The sequence below is a fragment of the Herpailurus yagouaroundi genome, unplaced genomic scaffold (assembly GCF_014898765.1).
Source record: "Herpailurus yagouaroundi ecotype Mexico unplaced genomic scaffold, PumYag 220, whole genome shotgun sequence".
In the NCBI taxonomy this organism is placed as follows: domain Eukaryota; kingdom Metazoa; phylum Chordata; class Mammalia; order Carnivora; family Felidae; genus Herpailurus; species Herpailurus yagouaroundi.
In genome coordinates this window covers 2,109,223-2,120,292 of record NW_024412451.1, presented here as the reverse complement: position 1 = coordinate 2,120,292, position 11,070 = coordinate 2,109,223, and the positions used below count along the sequence as shown (strand labels likewise).

Sequence of the window (11,070 nt, the reverse complement as noted above, 5' to 3'; positions counted from 1 at the left end):
CACCCAGGCGCCCCTCTGCCGCGGAATTTCTTATAGTTGATAAGGAGAGAAAGTGCCTGCCTAAATGCATGGCCTGTCTCTTGAACATTTTGCTGAAATACCTCTCTGGAAAGAAAAAGAAATGTCTGTTTTGCAAATGGGCAAAAAGGGCCCAGATCAGAGAAGGCAGACTGTCACCAGGTCTAGGTGGGCAGTCATAGAACTCAGCCTCAGATAGATCTCCCTGACCCCACTCAGCTTCTCCCCAGGGCCTTGGTCACAGGCCAGGTTTCCAGAAGGCAAGCCCTGTGCTCCCACTATCCAGGAATTGGCCACATGAAGGCACACATAAAAAGACCATCACCAGCCAGGCACAAAAGGACAGCCTGTATGACTCCACTTAAACGTGGTAAGTGTAACAGTCAAGTTCAGAGAGATGGAACGTATACAATGATGGGTGCCAGGGGTTGTTACAGCGGGGGTTTGTGCTTACTGGGGTTGTTAGTGCTTGATGGATACAGAGTTTCTCTCTGGGGAGATGAAGTTCTGGACATGCATGGGAGTGACTGTTACAACTGTGCACTGGCATATTTTATGTAGTAATGTACATGTTGTGGCTAAACTACGCCCCCCCCACCCTAAAATTCATAAGTTGAAGTTCTAACCCCGAGTACAGTCACCCCCAGTGAGTGTACTGGGAGATCCAGCTTTTAAAGAGGTGGCTGAAGCTAAGTGATGCCACTGGGTGGACCCCAATCCGATATGACCAGTGAGTGTCCTTATAAGAAGAGATCAGGACACAGACACACACAGTGCAAAGACCATGTACGCACACAGAACATGGCCATCTACAAGCCAGGGAAAGACCTTGGAAGAAACCTCTATCATGGTGACACCTTGATCTCAGACCTGTAGCCTCCAGAACTGTGAGAAAATACATTTCTGTTGTTTACAGCCCCCAGTCTGAGCTATCTGTTACAGCAGCCCTAGCAATTTAACATAGTATATTTAGGGGCGCCTGGCTGGCTCAGTTGGTGGAGCGTGCAACTCTTGATCTCAGAGTTGTGAGTTCAAGCCCTGCGCTGGGTCTGGAGATTATTTAAAAATAAAATCTTGGGGCACCTGGGTGGCTCAGTCGGTTAAGAGTCCGACTTCGGCTCAGGTCATGATCTCGTAGTTTGTGGGTTCGAGCCCCGTGTCGGGCTCTGTGCTGACCGCTTGGAGCCTGGAGCCTGCTTCAGATTCTGTGTCTCCTTCTCTCTCTGCTCCTCCCCCACTTGTGCTCTATCAAAAATAAATAAACGTTTAAAAAAAAAAATCTTTACAAATAAAATCTTAGGGGCGCCTGGGTGGCTCAGTCGATTAGGCGTCCGACTTTGGCTCAGGTCATGAACTCACAGCTCGTGAGTGCGAGCCCCGCGTCGGGCTCTGGGCTAACAGCTCACAGCCTAGAGCCCGTTTCGGATTCTGTGTCTCCCTCTCTCTCTGCCCATAACCTACTCGCATTCTGTCTCTGTCTCTCTCAAAAATATATAAAACATTTAAAAGAATAATTAAAAAAAAAAATCTTAAAAGGGGCGTGGGGTGGCTCAGTTGGTTGAGTGGCCAACTCTTGATTTCGGCTCAGGTCATGATCTCATGGATCGTGGGTTCGAGCCCTGCATCGGGCTCTGTGCTGACAGCTCAGAGCCTGGAGTCTGCTTCGGATCTGTGTCTCCCTCTCTCCCTGCCCCTCCCCTGCTCTCTCTCTCCCTCTCTCTCTCTCTCTCTCCCAAAAATAAACAAACATTTAAAGCAAATAAAATAAAATCTCAAAAAAGACATATTGGGGTGCCTGGTGGGCTCAGTCAATAGAACATGTGGCTCTTGATCTCGGGGTTGTAAGTTCGAGCCCCACATGGGGTGTGGAGACTACTTATAACAACAACAACAGCATATTTTACCACAGTAAAAGAAAACCCTAGTCACCACCAATGGTTATGCCCGGTGGCTTTTTCCTTTCTTATGTTTTATGTGAACTTTTTTCGATGACCAGAAGCAGCCCCACCTGCTCACCTGAACAGCACCCCTTTGATGACTTGCCAGGCGTTGGGCGCTGGCTGGGGTGCTGGGTTCCGGGGCTGGGTCTCCGCCCGCGGGTCCCTCCCGATGCTGCCGTTGCTGGCCACCTGCAGGAAACGGAGACCAGGTGAGGAGGGAGGGTGTCGCCTGAGGCACCACTGCGCGCCAAGGCCCGGCACAGGGCTGAGCACAGAGTGGTGCCTGATCAAGAACTGGAGAACATTTCGGGGCCCCCGGGTGGCTCAGTCGGTTGAGCGTCCGACTTCGGCTCGGGCCATGATCTCACAGTTTGTGAGTTTGAGCCCCTGCATCTGGCTCTGTGTTGACAGCTCGGAGCCTGGAGCCTGCTTCGGATTTTGTGTCTCTCTCTTTCTCTCTCTCCCTTTTCTCGCTCTCTGTCTCTCTCTCTCTCTCTCTCAAAAATAAATAAACATTAAGAAAAAAAAATTTAAAGAACTGGAGAACGGATGAATACAGTCACCCAGGAAGGGTGGTATAACTTGCTCCTTCAAGACAAAAACGCTTCCCCAAAACCTACTCCGTGCTGGTGACACCGAGGTGACGGAGAGGGCCCTGTACTGCCCTCCTGGGGATCACAGTCCAGTGGGGGGAGCTAAAGAGTCCCCAGATAGGGATGATCCAGAGTAGACAGGGCTGGGATGTAGGATGCTAGAGTGGGCATCTGGTCCAGCCTAGAGGTCAGGGAGGGCTTCCTGGAAGAAGGGGCACTGGAGCTGAGACTTAAAACATAACAAAGGGATAACGCAGAGGACACAGTGAGGGAAGCAGCTGGTGCAGAAATGAAGGGGAGAGATACTATCTGACTCTGAGGACTGTCCACTGCTCCCTGAAGCCAGAGCCCAGGATGCAAGGGACAATGCAGGCTAGGGGGACAATGCAGCATGGTGACAAGTGCCAGATCCCATAAGGCTTGGGTTTATCTAAAAGGGTCTACCCTGGGCAAAGAGTTCCGAAGGCCTCCTCGGTGGCCGGCCCTGTGCGGGGCCTTGTCCCTCCAGGGGCTCCTTATCCAGCAGGAGACAGACACAGAGCAACGCGGCCAGAGTGTGAGCCACGCCACTGTGAGCCACAGGCACACACTACCCCGTGAGGCCACGACTAGGAATGCTTCCATTCAGCAGCCGGGCAGACGGAGGCTCGGGCAGGCGAATCCACTTGTCTGGGTGGCTCAGGAAGGAAATGGGCAGCAGGGTGACAAGGGGGTGTCGGGCAGGGCTTCCTAGAGCAACCCTCACTCGGAAACAGAAGCTCAGAAGCAGGGAATGTCGTGGCAGGAAGGGCCCGAGGCGGGGATGCCTTCCCACCCCTCTCCTTGCACCTGCTGGCTCCCGGATCCTGTCCTCTTCCTCCTCCCAGCTCTGTCCCCTCACCGCTCAGCCTTCAAGAGGCAGGACCAGGACTGTCATGGTCACCGTGAGGCAGGAGCACTGCCCAGCACAGAGCAGGGGCTCAACAAACACCTGTGGAATCAACATGTGTTCCCTGAAGGGCTTGCCCGCATCACCCAGGCCTCCCCCGACCACAGCCCCGAGCCCACCCCTCTCTGTCATTCGTCACCCCCTGTCCCCTTCGGCAGGAGTTCCTCCCTGCATCTACCAACACGCAGGACAGTGCCGTGGTAATAGGTAGGGGCTCTAGGGCCCCACAGTTCCTGACTGTGAGATCTTGGGCACGTCACTTCCCCTCTCTGACCCAAAGGCCAGGTTGTGAAAATACTGGTCTGTTTTAGACAGAAGAGATTTCCTTCATGTGTGAAAAATGGACTTCCTGAGCATCTACTGTGCACCAGGCTCAGTACTAGGCAGTGGCCACACAGCTCTGGGCCCTGCCCTCACGGAGCTCAAGGTCTAGAACAAAACACACCCACGGAACAGCCAACAGGACCGTCCAAGCTGGTAAACAGGAAACAAAAGTGCTCTGGAGGAAACAAGCAGAGACACATGATGCCTACTGGGGTGGGGAAGGGGACCCACTCTGGATTAGGTGGTCAGGAGCCTGCCTGAGGAGCTGTTGTTGACATGTGGGTGAAGGGCATGCTGGGAGGACAGGTTCACGGAAGGCGTTGGCTGGGGGCAGGCAAGGTCAGAGACAGGCACGGGGTCCCCTTATTCAGGCTTGGCCTTGCTTCCGGGAGCGCAGGGGGCCAAGTAAGTGCTTCCAGCAGCTGTGTGCTGATTCTCAGGTTCAAGAAACAGAAGGTGAGGGCCAGGCCAAGATTTGAACCCATGTCTGGCCGACTCCCAGGTCTGTTCTCTTACCCGCATGGGTGGACAAGCTGGCTGGAAACCCTCCCACAGAAAGGCAGAGAAGTGCAGTGAGATGCCACTTCACTATGCTGGCCACAGTCAAAGGGACGGACAGTCACAAGTGTTGACGAGGGTGTGGAGGAAACTGGGCCGGTGGGGAGATGGGGTTGCGGCTTTGAAAGATGCAGCAGAGCATTAATAAGTGAAATGTGCACCTGCCATACAACCAGCAGCCCCACTCCTCGGTCTCTACCCAAGAGAAAGGAGAACACACACACACACACACACACACACACACACGGGAAAGCTTATGTGCAAATGTGCAAATGTTCACAGGGGCGTTATTTGTAATAGCCAAAAACAACCCAAAGGCCCCTCCACCTTGATGAATGAACCTGGTGTATCCATACACACAATGGAATGCTACTCAGCAATAAAAAGGAGCCCAACTGGGGGCAGAGAGTGGCTGCAAGAGGAAACCGGAATGTTCTGACTGGATGCAGACAGGATGGTGGCGATGGTGGTGCCGCACGATTGCAAAACTGGACTAAAAGCCACTGGACTCCACACTAACAACAGGTGAATGTTGTTGTATCTGTTGTGGCTCAAAAGAAAGGCAACTTCCCTGTGGCTCCCACTTCCCTGGGAGTAAAGGCGAAGTCTTCATGTTGATCCCTAAGCCCTGGCCTGATCTGGCCCCTTCCATGCCTCTCTACTCTCATTCATTGGGTCCAGCCACAAGGCCTCCTCGCTGTTCCTTAGTAGGACCAGGCACCTCCCACCTCAGGGCCTTTGCACTGGCAGTTCCCTTTACCCGAGAGGCTTCCTGCTGACCCTGTATCCGCATGCCTCCCTCCCTCGTCTTCTTCAAGTCTTTGTTCAAATGTCACCTCCTCAGAGAGGCCTTCCCAGACTACCTTGCTTAAACTGCAACCCTCAGGGGCGCCTGGGTGGCTCAGTCAGTTGAGCATCAGACTTCGGCTCAGGTCACGATCTCGCGGTCTGTGAGTTTGAGCCCCGCATCGGGCTCTGTGCTGACAGCTCAGAGCCTGGAGCCCGTTTCAGATTCTGTGTCTCCCTCTCTCTCTGCCCCTCCCCTGTTCATGCTCTGTCTGTCTCAAAAATAAATAAATGTAAAAAAAAAAATTTATTAAAATAAATAAATAAATAAATAAATAAATAAATTGCAACCCTCTTACCCACTCCTCACTTCCTATCTCCTTCTCCAGCTTTACTCTGTCCATGGGACTTATCGCCATCTGACCTGCTATATTCATTGTACTCTTGTCCAGTCTTTCACCCCCACCCCCCGACCCTTAGACAGAACATGAGCTCCAAAAGGGCAGGGACTCTGTTCTGTTCACAGCTGTCTCCCCAGCATGAGCCTGGAGCCTGGCAAGTAGTGGGGACTCAGTATACATTAGCTGAAGGAATGAAGGGCAGGGCTCTGGGCCGTGTTTGGGCCTCTGGCTGGAGGAGCGGGCTGCCAGGAGCATGACACGGCCAAGGGTCCGCCCCCTCAGTGCTAGGCCCCACAGGCCCGGGGAGGGTGTGATGTCCCTGCACACAGCAGTGACTAAGACGCAGTTCCTCCTCTGGGACCCACACATCCAATCTCACACAATCCCCAGAAACACTGGCTTAGGGGCCCAGAAGCAGCTGAGACCATCAGCCTGGGCTGGAGTATGAAGACCGGCTTTCAAGCACATCTTCACCAACTGCCTTGGTCCACCGTGGGAACTCCATCTCGGCCCAGCCTCTGACTCAAGACCTGTTCATTCCACAAACACTGAGCACCTGCTCCGTGCCGGGTCCCAAGCTGGGCGGTGCAGGGGACACAGTGTTGACCCAAACAGTCCTGGTTCTGCCCTCCAAAGCCTCCCAGTCCAGGGGAAGAGACAGGCAGACAGTACAACCCAGAGTGGGCAGGGCTGGGACAGGCGAGCCCAGGGGGCTGTGGGAGCCCTGACCCAGTCTGAGAGAGTCAGAGAGGGCTTCCTAGGGGAGGGAACATCTGTGATGTACAGAACTAGTACGGATCGATCTGGTAAAGAGGGGAGAAGTATGTGAGAAGGCCATGCGGAAAGAACAAGGCACACTCCTGGAAATAAAAGACCTTTACAGTGGCTGATGTTCCATTCACTCAGTGTTTCTCAAGCAGGGGTGATTTTGCCCCCCCCCCCCCAGGGGGGATACTTAGCAACATCTGGGACATTTTTGACGGCCACAACTGGGAGAGGTACGTGTGTTACTGACATCTAGTGTGCAGAGGCCGGAGATGCTCTGGACACCCCACGATGTGTGGGACAGCCCCTCACAACACACAATGAACCGACCCAAAATGTCAATAGTGCTGAGGCTGAGAAATACTAATCTATCTAGCCTGAAGAAAACTCAGACCACGCAAGGCCTTGATCTACTAAAGAATTTGCACTTTACCTTGAAGGCAAAGGAAGAAGTCTTGAAAGGTTTTAAGCAGAGGTGAGACAAAAGAAAAATCAGGGGGTCCCTGGAAGCCTGGCAATCAAGGGAACCTGAGCCCTGGTCTCTCTGACCACCCCCGATCCAGTAACCAGCAGAAACTCAGAGGGGGAAAAGATCTTTCAGCAAGACTGGGAAGCCCCTGATGACAGGCACTCTGTCTTCATTCTAGAGTTAACTCAACATATATTTTCTGAGGCCACCCCCAGGCCAGGCCCTGGTTGCAGATGCTGAGCCAGGTATGTTGGGCTCAGTCACCAAATCTCAGCTGGGTGGCCTCCCCAGGTGATATTATTTGCTCTTCCTCTGGGCTCCCTCAGTCCCTGGCACAGACTTTTGTCACCACCCTAGTCATTCAGGACTATAATTCTTCACATGTCAATCTTCTCTCCCACTCCACTGATGGCAGGGGCATAGCTGGAACCATCTTTGTGACCCATCACATGGCCGGCCATCCTGTGCAACCCCTCCACTTATCACTGGAGAAATAAAGGCCCAAAGAAGGCAAGGAACTTGTTCAAGGTCACACAGAAAGTCAGCTTCATTCTTCCCTCTCAACCTGCACCTCCTCTCCCCGGTGCTGCCTCCCACATGTCAGTGACATCCCAGTGGGTGGGTCGACAGCACCTTGCTGTCACTCCATCCATTCCCTAAATGCCTGAAGGGTGGATGCCTGAACTAGTATGTTCTGCAGCTTCAGTTTAGTTGAAACAGTAATGGGTCAGCAGTCACCACCACCTGGGCTAACCCCCCACCCCTTGGATTAGTTTATGCTCAAAGCATAAACACCCTTCCCAGTCCTGACCACCCTGGGTCAGCAATGTCTGGATTGCTACACGGAATGGATCCCAAACCCAACCCGGGTGACCTTCTACAAGAGCCTTAGTCTCGCTCTTCCTTGGATTCCCGTCTGTAAAGTGGGTCTGTCGGTCTCCACCGCCCGTGCCCTTACCCACGATGACTACCTGACTTCCCCAGAGCTAGAAAACTCCCAATCAATCAATGATTGCCCACATCTCAGGCACTGCGAGGGAGACTCTGAATGCCAGTCCACTTCAAGAACGGTCTTAGAGCCTGAATCGCAGAGTCGAGAACCAGGGCGCCTGGGTAGAAGTCTGCGCCCCTCCGCGCCACTGTCTCCCGGCTCGAGCCATGAGCCTGGTGGCCGCCCAGCGCGAGCGTGCAGGGGACCCGGCGTGCAACAGGGCCCCGCTCCCCGCACCGTCTGGCCTCCAGGACTGCCCGGCCCGCCTGGGCCCGGTACTCAAGGTCCCTCTGGGCAAGGAGCCCCCAGTGCACGGGATTCCGCGAAAAGGGGCAGGACACGCCCCGTGGGAGGCCCCCCGGGTGGGGAAGAACCCCTCAGGCCCCTCTCGGCCTCCGTACCTGACCGGAGCCGCCTCCCCCGGCCGCAACCACGGCGCTGCCGGCCCCGTCCGCCTCCTGCGCCGCCGCCATCTTCCCGCTCCGGGTCCCCGCCCCCGCCGCCAGCCCCGCCCCGTCCCCGACGGCGCCAGCGCGATCGCGCGAGATTTCACACTTCGCCGGGCCCGCCAGCTACCGTATCCGGCAAGACAGCTCAAGCCACGCCTCTCAGAAGAGCCGCTTCCGGCTAAGAAAGAACCAGCCCGGCCACCGTACCCAACCACCACCCTGCCGTACGTTTGTTTTCACCTAGTAGACCGTCACCCTGCTTGGAACGCCCGGACTTTCTCGGCCAGCGTATCAGCGTCCCACGGGCTCCATTCCCTTTGCTTCCTCGAGTTAATCTGCTTCTTCCATTTATATGAAGCCTTGCAGGCCATCCTGCCTTCCTCGCTCGGCCGATTCTTCGAGTCGTTTCCGTTTCCGTGTTTCTTGAGCTTTCCCGGCCACCGTAACTCCTCAAAACGTTCTGCTCAATACGCGCCCTTCGTGTGTTCAAGGAACCTCCCTGCCGCGGTACCGAGACTCAGAGGGCGGGCCTTAGGCCAATGTCATCGCCTTCAGACCCCTCTTCCTAAAGGAACCATTTCCTCCGAGTCCCCTTAGGTTATAATTTTTCTGTGCATTCAAAGTTATTATCTCAGGGTTCTCACGGCCACCACACCTTCAAATCGGACCCTGTCGTTCCCTTCCCAACCCTTCGGGCCACCCAGTTTAGCCCGCACGCGCGTTTCCGGAGTGGTCTTTGCTTTCTAGCAATTTCGCAACCCTGGACTCGGCTTCAAGGGCCCTTAGAACTTCATCCTTTTTCTTAGCTATGTGTGTTTTTACAGTTCCAAGCCTGGACACGGGTTGAGTGACCCCCTGGTCTGGGGAGGATGGTATGGAGGATGGGAAAGGACAGAAGTCTGTCAGCGGCTGTTAAGCCTCATGTATGAATGGAGTGGAGGTGTTTAAACCCTGGTTGTGCTACTGACCTTCTATACGATCCCAGACAAGTGACATTATCTCTTTGGGCCTCGGTTTCTTTTATAAACTAAGCATTTCCCTCCCGCTTTTGCCTCTCCGGGTTTTTGGAAAGACCTAGTGAGATCACTAATGTAAAGCACCTCCCACCCCCCCCACCCCCCCCCACACACACATACACACCTGCTCTTAGTAAGCGATCAATATTGTGCACTGTTATTATGAACCTTACATATTACCCGGAAGGGAGAGTAGGCTTTGCATTGGGATTCTCCAATTAACTTATTTCTCATTTTATTGTTTACTTCCTTCACTTTCCTCTTAGTCCCAGCTCAGTAGTAATATCACCTCCTCCTGGAAACCCTCCCTGGCCCCCAGGCTGTGCCGGCACAGTCTCCTAGTCTTTCCAGATCCCAGGACTCCCCCCCCGCCCCCCCCCCCCCCCCCCGCCCATTTTGTGTTATCGCTGTCAGGGATGGGTGTGGTGTGTCTTGCCTTGGGAGTGGGCGGGGAAGTCCAGGGCATTCACGGTCACTGCTCTGCCTCCAGCACTGCCCCAGGGGATGGTTGCTAAGTGAAAGAATGAAAGTCTGCGTGCAGCAGGTGGATGACACACATCTGAGAGCCAACACAAAGGCAAGAAGGAACCTTAGAGAACATCTTGCCCAGTCCACTTCTGTCCCATATAATGAGGGTAGTGAGAACGATTCTCTAAAGTTGTAGGCGCAGTCTAGGGATGAAACGAACATACTAAGTCCACCAGACATGAGGCAGACTGAGATTTACCGGCCTCTTTCTCAAAAGTGCAAAATTAGAGGCGCCTGGGTGGCTCAGTCGGTTGAGCATCCAACCTCAGCTCAGGGCATGATCTGACGTTTCATGGCTTGGAGCCCTACATCAGGCTCTCTGCTGTCAGCACAGAGTCTGCTTGGAGCCTCTGTCCACCCCTCCCCCTGCCCCTTCCCTGCTTGTGCTCGCTCTCTCTCCCAAAAATAAATAAACACTAAAAACATTAATTAATTAATTAATTAATTAATTATAAATAACAGTGCAAAATTACGTGTGTAGTTTGTAATAGAGGACCACAGAAAGCCCAGGCAAGTGAAGGGCTTTGAAACTTAATCTTCTCTAGCTTCATGTAACCTCATCTCTGCTTTTAACTCTAGATCTAAAAGCTCCAGTCGGCCCTCCTGTCTCATAAACTGCAGAGTCCCGATCTGTCGGAGCTTGAGGGTCAGTGAGCTAGACTGTGACCTTAGGACCCCTGCAAAGCCCTCCCCCATTTCTGTTGAATGACCAGAAAAGTTCTTCCATTTCTGTTAACTGCTAATTGAATCACCGCCCAGGGCCACTCTGCACTCCACTAGGGGGCGCCCAACACCAACCAGAGGCTGTGATCTCAGGTTCTAAGGGAGAAGAGAGCTGGAGCCCTGAACGTTTGGGTCCTGAGGAAAACAGGCTGGAGGTCCAGACTCCTGAGTCCCAGGGAGAAGAAGTCTGGGGACCCGGACTCTTGCGTTGTGAGGCAAAAGGAGTCTAGGGGCCTGGACTCTGGGGTCCTAGGGCAGTGGGACTGGGGTGGAGGCCTGAGAAAGGAAGGAGGAATCTAGGAAGGGCACCAGGATTGGTTGGAAGCAGAACTGGCCTGGGCAGTCGTTTGGTTTGGCTTGAGTCCGTGGGAAACAAGTGGACAGAGCAGGGATTGTTCCTCTAGGGTCCCCCCTCCCCATCACCCCCTGGGTTTGGCAGCCTCAGCTCTTCCCAGGCCCTGGGGACTTGGGGGCATTTCCCACAATCCCTCCCCAAGGCCCCTGTTTTCTACTAGACTCCCAGCTGCCCATCCTCAGGACCTGGGAAAACTGCCCCAAGAGCCCTGAAAGACTGGCTGGAG

The 11,070-nt window shown here is 54.0% G+C and overlaps 1 protein-coding gene across 1 annotated transcript in view; it reads right to left on the bottom strand.

Annotated features, from left to right (window-relative positions):
• CLPTM1 (CLPTM1 regulator of GABA type A receptor forward trafficking) overlaps positions 1–8,282 on the bottom strand; it is a 27,974-nt gene extending 19,692 nt beyond the window's left edge. The window contains exons 1-2 of the mRNA XM_040457361.1: positions 8,175–8,282; positions 2,035–2,147 (exon numbers count right to left, since the gene is read on the bottom strand). Of these exons, the coding sequence (XP_040313295.1) occupies positions 2,035–2,147; positions 8,175–8,246 (185 nt within the window). The 5' untranslated portion in view covers positions 8,247–8,282. The remainder of the gene's footprint in view (positions 1–2,034; positions 2,148–8,174) is intronic.
• Positions 8,283–11,070: the final 2,788 nt, after the last annotated feature.